At 37.2% G+C, this 19,572-nt stretch overlaps 1 protein-coding gene across 6 annotated transcripts in view; it reads right to left on the reverse strand.

Annotated features, from left to right (window-relative positions):
* LOC111872696 (protein polybromo-1) overlaps nucleotides 1-19,572 on the reverse strand; it is a 91,133-nt gene that overhangs the window by 23,332 nt on the left and 48,229 nt on the right. For 5 of the 6 annotated variants that reach the window (XM_023866831.2, XM_023866830.2, XM_033754796.1 and 2 more), the window contains 9 exons: nucleotides 19,101-19,277; nucleotides 17,805-17,966; nucleotides 15,940-16,100; nucleotides 14,830-15,002; nucleotides 11,500-11,672; nucleotides 8,424-8,489; nucleotides 7,948-8,226; nucleotides 3,262-3,384; nucleotides 970-1,297 (listed from right to left, as the gene is read on the reverse strand). In XM_023866831.2, the coding sequence (XP_023722599.1) occupies nucleotides 970-1,297; nucleotides 3,262-3,384; nucleotides 7,948-8,226; nucleotides 8,424-8,489; nucleotides 11,500-11,672; nucleotides 14,830-15,002; nucleotides 15,940-16,100; nucleotides 17,805-17,966; nucleotides 19,101-19,277 (1,642 nt within the window). The remainder of the gene's footprint in view (nucleotides 1-969; nucleotides 1,298-3,261; nucleotides 3,385-7,947; nucleotides 8,227-8,423; nucleotides 8,490-11,499; nucleotides 11,673-14,829; nucleotides 15,003-15,939; nucleotides 16,101-17,804; nucleotides 17,967-19,100; nucleotides 19,278-19,572) is intronic. The other variant, XM_023866832.2, reaches the window with a different exon arrangement.

Consider the following 19,572-nt stretch of genomic DNA (forward strand, 5'->3'; position numbering starts at 1 on the left):
ATTAGATCACGCAGGAGGGAAGGCTGTCACCTTATAAAGGTTGTGACCAAAAATTATGTAAATAGAAGAACAATTTATATTTTAAATTTAATTAAAAAAAAAATCTTTACACGCGTGGTATGCGCGACATCATATGATGTCGTTCTTAAATTTGTCCTTACTTTTAACGTCATATGACGTCCCTAGATTACATTAGATCATGCAGGAACGAAGGCTGTCTCCTTATAAAGGTGGTGACCAAAAATCATGTAAATAGAACAACAATTTATATTTTTAATATTAAAAAAAACCTTACACGCGTGGAATCCACGACATCATATGACGACGTTCGGCCAGCTGCCCTAACTTTTAACGACATCATATGATGACGTTCGTCCGATAAAGGTTAACAAAAATGTATACTTTATTTCATCACTGAAATCCTTGTTTAGAAAATTCAAAGTGTGCATAAAATATCAGGTATTATGTCATGCTGTCCTACTGATGGAAAAAGAGCTACATATGGCCTGCCACCTTGTTTTGTAGGTGTGTGAGATTAACCTTCATTTCTAGAAAAATATATTAACACTTTCCTCTTTATGGCAGGGTGCTGAATCCTGACAAATATAACTTTTTAATTAATTCCACATGACACCTAACAAACAGGTTTACAAAAGTATGGAATTAGTATGACTCCAAGAACACTACAACATGGGCACAATCTACCAAACTTCTGGCGGCTGATTTCTAAGCACCGTCAACCCCACAACATTTAAACATTGTTTTAACAATAATGAGTCAAATTCTCTTTTGTGTGGTTATACTTCATAGACTGATTACTGTAGGGCAGATGTTGGTATTAGTGTTATGAAAAAATATCTATTTTTTATACATTGTCTGTGGGTATGTATCTATTGGTACAATGCAGCCCCTCTGTCTTTGAACAGCCACCCCAATTTAAATTATGATTCATGTTTTGCAGTACCTTACCTTGAGGAGGTATGTTAGCAAAATGCTGGTGTACATGGCCATTAGGTTCTTGGATACAGTGATCAATGCAGTCAGTCAAGTCCTCAAACTGCCAATCACAATTGTCCCAGCAACACTCAAAGACTAGATTCTCAACAACCTGATCTTGAGAACAATTATTGAGATTCATGACAGGTTTGATCAACATGGATGTAGCAGAGGTAGGGCTTGCAGATGCTAATGCCGCTGCTGCTGCTTCTTCTTGTGCAAATTTGGCAGCACTTTCCTCATTCACCTTAGCTGCCCTCTCCTCCCAGCACTGCTTCTCCTGTGCTGGCAGGTTGCGCCACTGCCAAATTAACCCATACAATTGCTTTACAATCCATTAATTATGTATGAGGGCACACTAATATCATTATCAACCCATTCTATTTCTGGAAATACAAACATAGCAATGTCTATCAACAATTCAACAATGAATGCATGTAGAAATGAAAAACTGGCCTCAAACTACATAGCAGATATGTTTGACTATTTTAGTTACCATCTGTCAGACAGTGCTACCACTTGCTTTAAGGAGCTCTGATAGATAAGTTGGTATAGTGACTAGATTATAGGTTGGACAACTGAGGAATCAGGGTTCAATTCCTGACAGAAGCAAGAGACTTTTCTCTTTTTCATAGCATCCAGACCAACTCTGGGGCCCACTAGCTTCCTATACAAGTTTCACCAGTAATTGAGTGGCAGGGGTATGAAGCTGACTGCTCACCTCAATCTAATGCTGAGGTTAAGAATGGTGGAGCTATATCTCTACTCCTCCATACATCTTCATGGCATGGTGGTTAATTAATTAAGTACAGATAACTTTATCTTTTACCTAACCATCTGCTTTAACATTAAAAATATCTGAATTTTCCCCACTGAACATATTTACAGGTTTCATATAATTTTCATAATACTTGTAAATAGCAATTATTTCCCTGAGCAGCATTAAATGACCGGTCTTTGTAATGGAGACACAGTGTGATTTCAGTCAAAGAAAATTTGAATTTTTAAATATTATTTGGATGGGTTTCAAGCCTCAAAGAGTTAAATGCTGTGCAATTTGCTAGAGTACTTTATGGTCCCTCTGATATTTTAAATAGGCTGTTTCTATTTTTGACTTCAACACAAAATTTATGTTACAGACATGCTTACACCAAATTTTCAAACCCAAACTTTGTGATAAATGCAACTTCAGTTTTTTAATTTTAATAACAAAAATATTTATTATACAGCCACTTCCTAGAAAGATAACTGTTATGCAGTAGTAATATAAACCATATAACATTTTAAATTACTCTATCAAACTGTCAGACATAACCTACCAAGGGTAAAGTTTGCTAATGGCAATTTTTTTGAATAAAAAGATCACTTTTACCAATTCTACCATATCACATATATAACATGACCTAATGTTGGGCATAATTTTTTATGTGAGGCATGACCTTAAGCATGAATGAAACAAAATTTTACAAAATATGCAGGCCTTTTACTACAAGCACACACATGTGAACACAAATGTCCAAACACACAAATGCCCTTTGTTCAATATATGTGTATTAGGAAGGGCAAAACCATCCCTAGGTCAATTCAACTCAGTTAATTACTGAGAAGTGAGCTGCTTCAGTGACTGAAGTCATCAAGTTACTCTGAAATAATTCAACATCCAGTAAACTGGATGTGAAGAGTACAGCATCACAACTCAAAGAGTGAAGACAGCACCTTTATCTTGTGACTGGAGGCATGATCCTACACTAACTAAATCATAGCTCATATCATTTCTTTGTTGACATGTAGATGACTTTAATTACTCACTCATCACCCATCTTTTACATTTACATTTATTTTCAATTTATGGATCCAATCATCTCCCCATAGGGCTGGATATAAAACATGTCACACATTACAAATTCATGATGACTACACATCATATGTCTTCAGTCCAATAAAATATATAATCAGGCCTCACGCAGACAGCACAAGTTGTCAAGACTACACACATAGGTCATGGATAAACCACTGTCAAATTAGAGTCCTATAGCTAATAAAGACAAGAAGAGGCAATAAATTTTCTTTTAATTATGTCATCTGAAGCAGTTCACTACACATTATTGCTCATTTGAAAAAATTCACTTGTGAGTCATTCACAGACACAATCCCTCAGTCATTCAATGATTTGAGACATTGCAGTATCAATGAATCAAGTCAACTATTCAGTTAGATGATTAGTTCATCTACATCACTTACTCACTAGCCATCTTTAGTCTGTACCTCATTTCCAACAATACGACTGATTTCTCCAAAACTGGACTCCGGGTGATTGGCTGCCACAGATCGGCGGACATCACTTGAGTACAGAATGTAGCCTGTCACCAATTTCTTGCCAGATGATTTCTATATAAGTAGCAAAACAAACTCAGCACATTTATTACTTTAGAAACAGATGAGTGCCGCTTTCCCTCAACATATGGTATGGAAAAACAATATGTTCTTTAAAACATAACATAACATAAAACAGCTACACTGCACACAAATACTTCATACCCTACATGGTTCATTTAAAAAATTCATCCAATTTAGCTGCCAGCACTGTTGAAGATGGCATAAACATCAGATGTACTTCTTTTGGCTCACTTCTAAAAAAAGAATGTGCAAAGTAAATTTATGTATTTGGTGGGGAACTTCTTATATTCTTCAATTTAACAGGTCTATTATGACATTTGTTCAGACATGGCAATTGGCAAAACTGGACAACACATACCAAAGAAGTGAAAAGGTGCATACCTACAGTGTTCATTAGGCATTCTTTACTAAAATATGTCTACTGAGTTCCTAAAAATAATAATTTACAAGACCCCAAATTTATGGGCAACCCACTTCCTCTATCTTACACCCTGAAGACTGAGGTAGCAGGTTGCTCAGAAAAACATGGCATCACACACCAGAAGACAAAAATCTTAGCAGTCACTAGTCAAAATCTTACATAAAAGCATATCTGCAACCTATTTATCTTTAAATTATTTTGATGAATTTTATTTTGTTATTTTTCATAAGTACTGTATTACACAACACTTTCTAAGTTCACTGTACCTCTGTTATGCTTTTTACAGTACCTTCAAAATTTAATGAATGTAACTCATTAAATTTTCAAGGTCTTGTAAGTTAGCACCAAGAAAAATTAAGTCCTTGAAAAGAGGCATACATTTCTAAAATAATTATTTGCATACACATATGTTTTGTATCTCTGAAATTCAGAATACATATAACATGTGTATATAAATTAGAGCGAGCCAGGATAGCATAGTCAGTATAGCAGCTGGCTACGGGCTGGATGACTGGATTGGAGTTCAAGTCTTGGTAGGATAAAAATTTTTCTCTTTTCCAAGCCATCCAGACCGGCCCTAAGGTCCACCCAACCTCCCATCCAATGGGTAGCGGGGGGGGGGGCTCCTCCCCTGGGGGTAAAGCATCCAGGGCATGAAGCTGACCAGTCACCTCCAGATAGTGCCAAAGTCAAGAAAATGTGGATCTATACATCCACTCCCTCAAACGCCTTCCTGGCGTAGTGCTTAATTCATTAAGAACAGGGACAACTTTACCTTCATATAAATTAGAGCACACATACACACAAAACAGAAATGTGTTCAAATCACAGAGTGAGTCTTTGGACATTCTCATACATTTCATATCTCCTGTGATAAGGCATAAATAGTGTCTGTTTTCATGAGCCTTTCCTCTATTCCTTCCAAGCAAACTGTTGAATTTCCAACATTTGCCATGTAATGCTTAAAAAATGAGCAAAACACTGCTATTTATTTCAATATTTCAAATAGCAGAACATAATAAAAACATTTACTGTTACTCACCTGTTATATAAAAAATAATAAAACTGCTGACCGTGTAACACTAATATAAGATACATATAAAAATTTCAAAATCAAAAGGGGGTGGAGGAGTGGGGAGAGAAAGAGAGAGAAACATATATAAGGAATAAAAACTTTATATTCACAAGTATGTATTCATATTACAAAATTTCCTAACAAATTCTTCCACTATATCCATATCATAATCTCTAAGTATCCATTACTTTATTTTCTAAATAACTAAATAACCCACTTCAAGAACCTATTGCTGTAAGAGTCTTGTTTCTCCCTTTTGAAAGGATTCTTTCTCAAGTTTCTTCATCAGTACGCCCCCCACTAAGCGAAAAAAATTACTTCATCAGTACCAAATAATGATAAGCATTACCTGCAAAAATTATAAAAGTTCTTAACTGTTACAAAATATGACATATAAAGAATGTATGAATGAATGTGACTCTCAAGGAGGAGACAATGCCTTTACACTTTACAGTTTACATCAGTCCCACAGTCGAGTTTGTTGACACTTCTCATGGCTTCTACTGGAGTAAACTTTATTGGCTAAAAGCTTTTTCAATTCATCAACTGATAGCAATCCTTAAAATCAACCAAAAAGGAAGCTCATGCAATTACCAATACAGGCATGCTCAGCTCAATGCTACTACAATAGCAACAAATAACTGACAAGCTGGCAACGCTGAAAATGTTCTTCCCAATTCCTCATATGATCACATGGCTCAGAAAACTGAAGAACCTTTATTTGAGATGAAAAAGGATCAAAGTGGTCACAGCCAGAAACAGCAACAACTCTATGGGGGCCCAAACTATTTCTCTATTACACTGGTATGCCTTTATATTCTCTAGTTAAAATTGTTTCATATGATACGTATATATTGCATACACAATGCAACCAAACAATATACATAATTCACCACACATGCACGCACGCACCACAAAAGAATAGTGAAAAAATGTATTTACTCATGTACCAGATGCACATTTACTAACTTACTTATGGAGCTGAGCCCTTCTTGAGGAGCCGCCAATTCTGCAGCTAATCAAAACTTTCCCAGCATTTTATGGAACCCGAAGGTTCATTCCCGTGTTCCCAAGAGCCCTCCACTGGTCCCTATCCTGAGCCAGATCTATCCAGTCCATACCATCTCATCCTCTCTCTCTTAAGATCCATTCTAATATTGTCCACCCACCTACGCTTTGGTCTTCCCTGTGGTCTCTTTCCTTCTGGCTTTCCCACCAATATCTTATACACATTCCTCGTCTCCCCCATTTGTGCTACATGACCTGCCCACCTCATCCTCCTTGACTTGATCATTCTAATTATATCTGGAGAAGAGTACAAATTATGAAGCTCCTCATTATGCAGTTTTTTCCAACCTCCTGTCACTTCATCCCTCTTCGGTCCAAATATTCTCCTCCACACCCTGTTCTCAAACACCTTCAGTCTATGTTCCTCCCTTAATGTCAGAGACCAAGTTTCACGCCCATACAGAACCACAGACAAACTTATAGTTTTGTATGCTCTAGGTTTTGTTTTTGGACAACAGACGAGAAGACAAAAGGTTCTGGACTGACGGGTAACAAGCATTACCCGAGTTCAATCGCCTCTTAATTTCCTCCTGAATCAGGTTTAGATCTGTTATCATTGTTCCCAAATATCTGAACTGTGTCACATTTTCAAAACATCTGTTTCCTATCTTTATGTCATGATTTTGCCCTGCATTTTGGTGATGAGACAGTAACATATACTTAAGTTTTCTCTGTGTTTACTTCTAGATCAACCTCTTTACTTGCATCAGTTAAAGTCTGTGTGCTTTTCTTTATGGTATCTACATTATTGCCCACCACATGCACATTCTACTTGAAATTAGCTTTCAAAAACAGGGGTCTATAATCTGCCCAATGGCTTGACAATCAAGTCCTAATAACGATTCACTGTGATAGTATCTGATGCATGTAGCAATGCACAACCCACTTCTTTTCAGTTGTGTGCAATGTCCTGCACTAGACAGGTATCTGATCTGTGTAGTCACACCAATGCTGGCCTCAGTAGCAAACATGCAGTCATATGTAATAGTTGTGTTTTGTTATATGTTATTGTATATGTGTGAAGAGAAGTAAGAGGCTGATCATTTACTGTGGATGAGAAAGTAAATATAATAAGTGAGATTAAAGAAGTAGCTGCAGGAAGAAAGTATGATTACCGCTAAGAGATGGTGACAACAGAAGCATATAGAATTTGCATGAGTATGTGTGTCAAAGGGACACAAGAACTATGTGAAACAAAGAATAAATGATTCATGCTTCCTGAAACAATAACTTAACACTGAGAAGATTTTATCTGTACTAAATGCTGTTCATGAACAGTATTTGTAATTTAATTTCATCAAACTGAAGTCCACAGTGAAAAATGGACAACTCAAAATTATGTAGTTTTAAGCTTGAAATTTCAGCCCTAAGCATTTCTAATTAGTCAGATTTTACTGTATACACAAGCATGTTAAGGGACAAAGATGACTACACAGAAGTGGCATTTTAAGTGACACAGATGAAACTAGGCCTGACACAACAAAACAACATAATTAAATGAAACAGAAAGTTAAGTACACTATTAAGAACTGCTAACAAACTTAATAAATACATGCAGAAACTTCATTAATGACTGTCTCACATCAAAAATAACAAGTCTGATCAGGTAAGAAGCCAGTACATAAAACACAGGTGGCATTTAAACAATAAACAAATGCATCACAGGAAAAGAATATGAGGCAAATATACGTTCATGGAATCTAACATAACTGTCAGAAAATCATAAGATAGATCCCAATGGAACAGTATGCACTGGATAGTGTGAAGAATAAGCCAGCAGACGAGTTCACACAATACTTCTCCCTCAACACAATCACGGCCCATTTCTGTAGTCCACAAACAAAAAATCAAGATGTTATTTTTTACCAAAATCAAGGCTATTAAATAAAAAAAAAATTGCCACCAATTATGCATTTTTACAGTAATATATGAAGCAACTAAGTAACATAAAATAAATCAAAACCAGAAGAACATATTGTAGCACACTGACCTTCTTGGAAGAAACAGGGGTGGTGACAGCAACAGGTGGCGCAGTATCCCCTGAACCAACAGAGGGTGGCCCTCCATCCAGTGAGTCCTCCAACTGCAGCATGTCAGGCTCCATCTTGGGCAACAGTGGTGATGGGGCCTGGAATATAACACAGGCAGAACCAGTAACAGCAACAGGTGCAGCAGTATCCCCTGAACCAACGGAGGGTGGCCCTCCATCCAGCGAGTCCTCCATTTGCAGCATGTCAGGCTTCATCCTGGGCAACAGTGGTGATGGGGCCTGGAATATAACATGGACTGTAGCAGGCCTTACCACCAAATTCTAGGAGCCCCAAAACTAACTATATTGTACTGGTATGGGTAAGGCCACTTTAACAACATCTCCGTGTAAGTAGCAAATATGGTTAGAGGACAGATTATGTGCATAATAAATATTCTGAACTTACATGGTGGTACATATCATATGTACCAACTTACCATGTCATAGTGCAGGGATGTTTTCATGCTTTCAACAGGCTGTGATTGGGCAGAATCACTTCCAATCTGAAATTTCAGTAAAAGAAATGAATACAGTGATTTTAAAAAAGTTGTTTCCTGATAAAACAAAAGAGCTGAGATTTTTTTGAAACAGTAATACACAATTATTATGTTTACTGTGAGTAATGTACAGCTAATCCTGTGCTTCAGCAACAAGCCATGAAGACAGTGTGAAAATAAAACATCCCACATTCTTGGTAATGGCACACAAATGATCAGCTTTCATAATATTCCACACAAAACCTAGTGTTCCCAAATAATATTTGAAGAACTACAAAATTCTTTTAACACTAACATCTGCTTTGGTTATAAAGTTGAAAATTCATTAATAAAAAATGAAATCCCCATTACTTAATATATAGAAGTTGCTTAACTTACAAATATAAACTGTTTGTTGTTATTAAATGAATAATAAGTACAAAATAACATGCTTTATTGTAGTCTAAATTCCTAAATCAACTGTTCATAAAATGCAGGATGTCCATACAGTATAAACACTGGAATACATTTCAATTTTCTGAAAATTTAATCTTTCATGGTCTATCAAATTCATTAAAATTCAGCATCCATAAAATGCCCAAGAAACAATAGCAGAAACATAAAAAAGTTAATTTTCTACTTAAAAAACAGAAAATGAGTCTCTAACCTCCCAAGAATATATGACATACTCTATTCTCATTATACACGGGATATGACAGCTTGGCACCGTATCTGTACAGATTATTTACCTATCAATCTCCACACTACACTCTGGGCACACACTGGAATTCTAAATTGACATGGACAATCTATTTCAGTGTCAAACTATGCATAAAATCAATGACAATCTACACTCAAGCTTGAACATTAAGAAGCAGCAGCTACAACTAACCCATTATGCAGCTATAAATAGAATAGTTCACTTTTATGTTAAACACATTCAGTATTGGATCTATACATCCACTACCCCATACACCTTCATGGCACAGTGTTAAAGGAATTAAGCACAAGGACAACTTTACCTTTTATACCTTATATATTCAATACTGCAAAGGCTTAGGCACAAACAGGAGCTGCTGCTTTTTCATCCAGTCACTTCACTAACATAAATGAGCTAACAGAACAGAATGGTTTATGCTGTGAGCTGTATTTGTCAAATGTTAACCTTTGAGGCTAAGCCAAAATATCATGTTATCAGGTCACATGTGAAGCACGAACATCAAATGTGGGAAGTTAAACATACATCTTCATACAAAAATCATATTAAATGAATATTATATTAGTTCTGTTGTATATGTCTTGTTTTTATTTTGATGGAAAATCCTTTTAAAAAGGGAATGTGTTAAAAGAGTAAAATACACACAAACCATATGGGAAAATTCTGCTCATATTATTACCCCTCTAATCCAGCTGCAGTACATATGCCATGCTGCTTGTCTCACCAGAAAACTGACAGTGGTAGACATACTACTATTATACCCTTTAGAATCTAATACCACTGTAACTTTAAAATCTACAACAAAGAAAAGCCTACCTGCAACATCAACATAGAAGATTTGAGGTTCTCACGGCAGTGACTATGAAGAATGCCGTCTTTTGGGATGTGGCACTGTGTAGATAGTGTAAACCAATGTTATGGAGGAACGTATCTCCTGTATCTTCAGGGTATAAAAATCCACGAGTGAGGAACCAGGATGAGGAGGTGCTGCAGCCACCTCCTCACATTGGTTCCTCACTTGTGGATTTTTATACCCTGAAGATGGAGGCAATAAGTTCCTCCAAAATCGGTTTACACAATATCTACACAGCGCCCCATCCCAGATGACCGCATTCTTCATCAACATAGAAGTTTCATTGTTTGACAGCTCAAAAGCTTGTAGTTTTACAGTTCAACAGAAGAGGTCTCTGCATTATAGAAATGTGAAGCAGTGACACCCACAGTCAAGAGCTGCATTTACTATTACACCCCTTTGTTTGTCAATGAATGGTTCCCTTTTGCTTAAACTGTTCCCATGTTGAAACATGAGTCACGGATCAATGAGAAGTCTCATACTGCCCTAGGAATAGTTTTCCAGGTACCTGAATGATATAGTCAGTTGCTTTACAATATTTACATCCTCAATGTTGCACTATTTTTTAATGTGGATACCTTTAGTTTTTTAGTCTGTATGCCAGTGCAAAATATTCCTTACTTAAGGAAAAATGAAAAGAAAGAGAAAACAGAAACAAGGTTTTCCAGCAGTTTTGTGCTGCTGTCATCCTAATCTCCAAAAATAATTCTGCGTGTATATGCAGACACTGTATCGCTCTAGATCCACTGAAACTTGTTTCCTACACTTTAATCACAGTTTTTTAACTTTCTCATCTTTCTCTCCATATACATACAAGGAATTTGCCTGAGTTAGAAGTGCAGTGGTTTCTAGTAGTGAAGATATTCCTTTTTATAAAGATGCACAATTAATTTTTCCCTTTCACATAACCAACTTTTAATCCACTTGTAAAGGCATTTAGATATACTAATTAATGATGTACTGTTAACTCACAACATGGCACAACAAATAGCACGTCTTCTCTTACACAGATATACAACATGACTCCAGACAAAAAAGCTGCAAGTACAATTTTGGCTGAGGTGAAACACTCTGATCCAGATTAACTGATTTCTCAATGGTTTTCACCCATTAACATCAGGTGGCAATAGCAGCATATTAAATTTGAAGTCTTAATCTTACTACACATTAGTGACTGACAACAGTTTTTTCTCTGTAACAAACTTTAACCACAGACTTACCTGCTATAGTTCAAGTCTACATATAAAATCATGTGTGTAAAATGCACTAGGAGTTCACACCAGACAAGAGCCTAAAAATTCTGGAAATCGTTGATTCATCACTGACAATTTATCTGTATCACTGTTTTCTTCATATAATTTTATGTTATTTTCCTTTGTGCTGTCATTTCAGTTTCGTCCAGTTTCGTGCAGAAAAAGCCAAGCTCCCTAGAAGTACAGAACAGTAAGCCTTTGCTGTATACAAACCTTGGGTGGGTTTATCAGTCTGCGGAAGAAGTAGATTTCATCCTCAGTGACTGCATTGCTGTGGCTATACTTCTTCAGGCCTTCTCGGGGAAGTTTCTTCACTTGGCGCCTTGCTTCATCATAAACTGATTCACATACATACACATCGTGCTCTGGGATTTCTGTTGGGCGACCTATAACAGGCAGTAATATCATGTCATAATGGTTAAAATCCAGTTAATTCACACTGAAGAAAGCATGACAACATACATGTATCACCCATACAGGGAAAGTGCACATGTATAATTAATGATCACAAATATCATATAACTTTATATCCATGAACATGTATACTTAATACTACACACAACGGGCCCTCACCTTAACTTCCATAATACATCTACAACACACCCGTGGGAGCAAAAACTTTTGCAATGTGGATGCTTAACACTTTGCGGATCGGCAATTTAAATATTTAAATTATCGTGCAGACCGGCATTTTTATACCTACTACCCTAACTTGTGCACTGTTCACTTTAAAATTTAATATAAAATCTCCTAATTAATTTTATGAACTAATTTTTTTTTAGAACACTTACCAATGCTTCTAGAAGTGCTTGAGGGTGTGATATTTCTTGAAACATTCCCCTCTGTGAAGTGGCATTACACAAAACTTGCAAGTGTAGGCAGTCCTACTACTTTTCTTGTGAATCGCGCAAACACGGCATTGCCTAGAAGGCTGCTTCCCCTTGAAATGTTCACTCTTCACAATTTTCGCGAAAATATGTTTCTGCATATCACCCGAGAGTTGCCCAGGGGGGTCAAAATGAGGCCTGCATGGGGTGGGAGTAGACGGCCCCAGTCATACTAAGACTGTGTCTGCAGCCAGTTCTGCTGCCACTGTGTGGTCTGTAGCCCAGGCTTTTGCCACATTCAGCAGAAATGCCTTGTATTTCAATTTTGAATGAGGGTTCAGATTTTTGAAAACCAAAAATGAATTGAAAATGGCACAATTTATAAGCCACAAGGCAACTTTCTTTGTCCACTTTACTGTTTTCCGAGGAAGAGAATAATAGGCCAAGTACTGATCGGCTCTATCAACTCCCTTCATGAACATATTATACTCGGAAATACAAACAGGCTTCTTTACCTGTCCATGTCTCCTTTGAACATCAACCATGCTCGAATTGTGAATTGTGGAAATCATATTCACAACACGAGTATCCCTCCAGGACTGAAGAAGAATATCCCCCTTCCTCCTGAATGTGGTTTCACCACGTTTCAGGGATTTACATTCCTCTTTCAGATCTGGAGGAAGGCCTCTGTTCACCCTAATTGTTCCACAAACACGTACTTTTCTCGAAAATAGGTGTTCTGCAGTTGCCACACTGTTATAATAATTGTCTTGATAGACATGGTAATTTTGATCAAGATAGGGTTCCAAAACGGAAAGAATAGTTTCTTGTAATTTCTTTCCTTCACCAGAATAAATTTCTAAATTTCCAATATAGCCTGAAGTGCTTTCAGTAACTACATGAACAAGTAGGCCATACTTTGTAAGTTTCCCAGGATTATATGTTCGCATACGAAGCCTTCCCCTCCAAGGAATCACAGATTCGTCCAAAGACAGTTGTTGGTTTGGCTTATAAACTGTCTGAAATTTCTGAACGAAAAAGTTCAATAAGGGCTGAATTTTGAAAAGCCTGCTTGTTGATTGTGGTTGCAGTTCATTATTATTGAAATGCAAACACCACAAAATTTGCTCAAATCTCTTACGGCTCATTAGTTTGGCGAAAATTGGAATTTCTAAAAATGGATCTGTTGACCAATACTCTTTCAGATTATCCCTCCTTGTATGGCCCATTAGAAAGATAACTGCAAAAAATGTTCTCATTTCTGCTGAAGTGACATCCACCCACTTCAATGCCTTATAACTTGTGTCATAATGTTCACAGTGTTGGAGATAGTATCTGTTAGTTTCCTGTCATAGCATGTCAAAGAAACTATCTCCAAAAAACAGTTCCACTACTTCAGACACTTGTATTGGGTCCGATGGAATTTGCTTCACCCCTGGATTTCCAGTAAACTGTCCCAAAGCAGGTGTTTTGTCTACTCTTCCCCACGTGGCTGTCCCCACAATGTTGCTACCTGCACATTCATCAGAGCTACGGTCACTTTCACTTTCACTGTCTGTGGTCACAATTTTTTGTTCACCCCTGCCACACTCACTATCAGATTGTGAGCCGCTATCACTAGCAGACTCACAAGGGATGTCAGATAGCTCATTGGAGAAGAAGTCAGATATTTCTTGTTCTCCAAGAAATCGCTTGGGTGTCAACCACTTTGGTCTTTGATCCATATTGAACTACTGACTGACAGCTTGCTACATAAAGCTTGAAGAAATAAAGGCATTTATTTTCCTTTGCAGGGGTATAGAGTTACAGCGAGGTCTACTGACTGATTGGTCAGCAGCCTTATAACGCAGCTGCAAGCAGCTACGTGCTAGCTAGGTGGAGCCAGAGAGATGTATAGTGTGCTACAACTTATCATGTTTTAAAAACTTGTTAACACACGAACGGTCCACCATGTTTAAAAGCGAAAAACCTTTTAAAGGGTGCACGGTCTGCAAAGTGTTAACAACACAAATACACACGAACCATAACTTAATGTCATAATTTTACATTGTATTTGGCATGTTTAACTTTGAAAATCTGATAATATATAATTTTTAATAGATCTTTCAATACTTTTAACACCTTTTACTATAAAAACTGTTAAAATTCAATATATTTTATAATATATATATATACCCTAGGTATACATTTGTTACGGCAATTTTAGTACTTAAATTGTAACCTGAGGCACAATTTATATTATAGAGTACGATGCATTGCACCAAATATGAATCCATATAAGGAGTTCAATGACCCTAGACATATCATATATTACTGCCTGATGATGGTCCCATGAGGACTGAAACAGGTAGCAGAAAATAAAATCCAATCTGAACAGTACTGACTGATCATTAAATAATTTGCTGTGGCAACAACCAACCTTAACCATATATGTTTATGACAACAGGATGCACACTGTGAAGATATCAGATATTTCACCCACACTGTGCCCATCTTGCTTTTAGGAACTTGTTACTGCAGGTTGCATGTGAACTCCAGATGAGAACTTTCATGTAATTCTGCTGCAATATCTGATCACAGTAATTATACAAGTAATGCAGAACACAGCAAATATTAATCTCAATGTGCAAGCCATATGGGAGAACAATATTAAAATTCAGGAAGACCATAATACGTCAGTGGGTATGATAATGTTTCTTCCAGCCCATATACTCACAAGAGATATATTCCCCATGTTCAAGAACTGCACATTTGCCCACTATGCTGTCTACTGTGTTGGTGTCTTCCAGGGTGCTCAGGAACACTTCCTGCTTATAGAATAGTCGTGTTGGAGCATGAGGAATCTCTGGGGGTGTCACAAGCCATGGGCCTCGAAAGAAGCACATACCCCTACAATGTAATGGGAAACATTATATCAATAACATCCTTCTAAATTAAAACAATAATAAATATCGGAATTTATTTATAAACTGTTTCTCACATTTAATCGCTTTATGGCGCCTCTGGAATGACTGACATTTAGCTAATCTGGTCCAATGTTGGAGTAGAAAAGCTCAAAAACTTATTATAAATAAATCTATTCTCTTCTCCCATAAGAGCTCTCTTTCTCCATTTCCTTTTGCATAACCTGCCATGAATCTCAGAGGTCAAGAGGTGAAAAAGATGAGAAAAAAATTAGATTAGAGGTTCTCATGGCAGTGACAATGAAGAATACCTACTTTGGAATAGGATGTTATGTGGCCTGGCAGATTTGCCAGCATTCTGGAGGAATGTACTGCCTCCAGGTCTGCTTGCTGCTTCACTGATGAAAGCACATTCATCCAAAATGTCAGCAAACATCTAGCAGACTACATGGGGTCACATCACTGAATATAGCACTCATTAGTGTTAAAAGAATTCAAGAAAAGTTAAATTTTATCAATTTTTTACAAGTAGACGCAAGAACAGGCACTTCTTAGGCTGTGTAAATTCTTGTTTCCTGCAAAGGCAAGTTGTAACTCCCAGAATGCATTGTCTTCCCATAACAGACATACTGAATTACTTTATAACAGAAATTTCAGACCCATTAGCACTTGGTTGTGGAAGTAATGGCTTGGAGGTGAAAATCTTAACTTTTATCTTCTGGAGGATGAGGACGAGGAGGAGAAACTTAGTAAATTCAATATAGTTTCTTCAATTTACTCAGATTATTACAAGAAACAGCAACTACTTCCCATGCTGTTGATACTTATCAATTTAATTATGAATACAAACAAATTTCACAATGACTTTAAACAGCAAATTGTTTTTAGCAGTTATTATTTAGTAGGCAGCAGTGAAAACTTACTGTTTATTCGTCCATACAGTATCCACCTGAGCAATGAGTTGGCGGCCTATATCTGTGCGTACATAGACACAGTCACCTGTGCGGACTACACCGCATGGCGTATTGAACTGTTCATAGTATGTACAACCATCTGGAGTCTGGCCATTCAACACCTCTACATTCTGTAAAACAAAATAAACAGGAAAATCATGATCTGCAGTCAGGAATAAAAGAGGAAATATATATAAAAATTTATAGGGAAACCTTCTTGCAAAGCAGTTACTTCAAGACTGACTGAAAAATCAAATGGGAAGATAATATTAATCTGGACCTACAAGAAACAGGTTATGAGAATGTGACATAAGTTCAGAAACAGATGAAATGGCAGGGTTTAGTACCAGCAGTGCTGAGCCTTTGAGCCTTTCCTATAGAGTTGAACTGGGTCAGGTTTCTGCAGCATAATGTAAACAAAATGTAATTAGGGCAACCTGTTGTCTAACGGATTTGGTTAACAGAGTTCTGATTATATGCAACTAATATTTAGATCTTCACTTTACACAACACTGGGATGAGTTTAAATTATCCATGGGTTAGCATGTGTAGATCTGTGCACAACTCAGATCATGGTATAACCATTCCTGCTGCCCAGCCTCACAGTAATGCTGAGACTCCCAATGTGCTTTATTGTGTCAGTGCAATGTGCTCTCCACAAACTTGAAATAACTTCCAACTTTTTACAAAGTACTGTGCTGTTTCACCTTGCAATATAACTTGTAAGCATATATCTAGCAATGCTACTGTGAAAGGAATTACAAAAGTAATAATGAAAAATCTTCACTGTAACCTTCCATGTAGAGCCTTAACTTTTAATTATTTTTGACATCTCTTATTGAACATTGTTCGTTACATAAAACTGAAAGCAGAGAACTCAAACTGGGGCACTTACCTTCTGCAATGTGGAAGCCATTTCAATTTAGAACTTGACCTAACTCATTTCTTAAAATATATTATATGTAATGTAGGATACACAGGAGTTTTGTTTCTTACATTAAAGTGTTTGTTACAGAGAGGTTTATAAGCATGAAATTTTATTTCACAAAGAAGTTACGCTATTGTTATTTTCTGAAACTGAACTTCCAAATAATGCTTGAAACTGTGACATATATAAGATTCCCTAAGAAGTGACTATGGGTACTACTTCAGGGACATGAGATCATGTAGTGGGGCAGAAGTTTACTAGTGTTTCACAGAAATGAGAGTGTATACATGGTGTTCAAAAACTTTCCCGAAATTTGTCTATAAATATCTTTCTCTACTTAAGGCTTATTCAATATAACCCCTTTCAAAATAATCCTCTTACACAGCAATGCAGCTCTCCTACCACCTTTTTCACTTTTGGAAGGATGTTTGTGGTATTGTCTTTAAGTCATCTTTGCACATTGCAGTTAAAATACATAATCAACCATCCTCTTACACTTTAATTTAGTTTTCCATAGAATGACTATTCAAAAGTATAAAATGTGTAAAATTAAGTTACAGTTCACATATTACCTATGTATAACACGAAAATACATTGCCTACAACACACACACACATCCTTACCACTTCAATGAATACTGTGCACATACTCCTACCACCAACAGACTGGTTCCCATGTGCTCACCGACATTTTTTTAGGGTAGCCTCCTTATCTTACATTTTTACTGATATGAAATAACTGCATATTCTACAAAGTAACTAAATTCATGCATACACACACACACACACACACACACACACACACACACACACACACACACACACACACACACACACATACAACTTAACCATTTCCCTGACTGTGGAATAAACTGGTGCAAACAACTACAAATATCTTGAGCGCTTACCGGTTTCTCCTTTTCTACAAGTTTCTCCCTTTCTTCCAGCTCTGCTATCTCTTCTTTGTGCTTTTCCACTCGTTCTCGGAATACTGACATCACACGCTTTGGTTCTAGTACCTCTTCTCTAGGTATCAGTGTCAAATGCTGTGACATATTGGAAGGCCATGACTGCAATAAGAAGTATGGGCAACATTAAATTATGTACTCCGTAGTTTATACTTGACTAACAGGATCCTTTGACAAACTAAACATGATTCTGGAGCTGAAGCAGTAACTATCACCTCACAACCCATATGTTTACTGCTATGCCAAAAGGTAGTCACTCTTATGCCAAGATTCTATAGTGCTGTACATGAATCAGGGGTTAAAATTCCCCTACAGCTGACATCTCAAGAAACTGGTAAGCTGTAGTTATAAAAGATATGAGTTGAAAAGTTGCAAATCATGTACTAACATTCTACACAAAATTAAAATAGACACAGAGTTTCCGCTTTTATACCATGCTTGCTGGGCAGAGCTTAAACTTGCAGTTNCCCCATACATTGCCACAGGTGTGGCAATAAAGAAACCGGATTACTTTTATGACTCATTTCCGGCCACGTCATTGACGAAGAGGAGGGTAGGGCATTGACCCTTGGACTTCCCTCTACCGTCACACAAAGTTTCATTCACGTGCATCGGTTAGTCTGGCCGCGACCATTGTTAGAAGCGGATCGTGTTTCTGAGCTCCGTCGGAATAATGCTGAGTGCTAATGCAGAACAACGTGCTAACATCAAATTCCTCACAAAACTTGGAAAATCTGCNCCGAGTGCTGTATAAATACGAGTGGTGGCAGCAACGTGCGGCAATGTGATACTGACTAGGAGTGAGTGCTGTCTGTTAGACCGGTGAAACCGCGTGTTAGCATGTGAGATGTTCCCACAGATATAGCTTCCAAAATATTGTGTTTTTTAGAACACCTGAAGATGGACATAGTTCAAAAATCCAGTAATTCACCACTGTCAGAACCCTTCAGATTCTACAAGTGTACATATGTCTCACATTACAACGATAATGCTACTTTTCCATCTAATTATACATGGAATCACATCCATGGAAACGCGCTAATATGCTTGGTAACATCATGTCCAAATTACGATATGCAATCCACAAAAGGAAAAAAAAAAAACTAAATAACCCAGCTGTGTACCNGGGGGGGGGGGGGACAACATTCTATTACTTGTGATCACCCTGAAAAATAAATCAACTATTGTAGTCCGTTTTTACAAAAAGTGCAATGCAAAGAGTCACCATAACCATACCTTAATTTTTTTGAAGGCCCGTGCTTTTGTGGAATATCGTGATTCACAAACATACACATCCTTATCAGTGAAGCCCTCAGGTCTGGAGCGGAAATAGTCCTTCACGCTTAAAACACAACAAAGCCCTAGTACTTGATCTAGTGGTATTGCAACATGCACATCACTCTTGAAAACTTCCTGCAAAAAGAAGGGAAAAACAGAGAATCCATTAGTTATTTTTTTCCCCCCATTTTTTTTTTCTTGTTTTCATCTACTAACCCACACACCATCCCTTCATTCTACAAGTGCCAAATATAGAAAATTTTGAAGTGTCTGTGGTGGCAGGGTCATGCAAAACAGTACTTGGAAAGCAAATACATCTATGGGGTTCTCAGTGTCACCATATTCGAGATACAGTTTCTGTTTCAGACTTCTGAAGCACATACACAAACCATTCCTAACAACAGGAGGTCCTAGCCAAAAATAATTAGGG

This window comes from Cryptotermes secundus, unplaced genomic scaffold, assembly GCF_002891405.2.
Source record: "Cryptotermes secundus unplaced genomic scaffold, Csec_1.0 scaffold374, whole genome shotgun sequence".
In the NCBI taxonomy this organism is placed as follows: Eukaryota; Metazoa; Arthropoda; class Insecta; order Blattodea; family Kalotermitidae; genus Cryptotermes; species Cryptotermes secundus.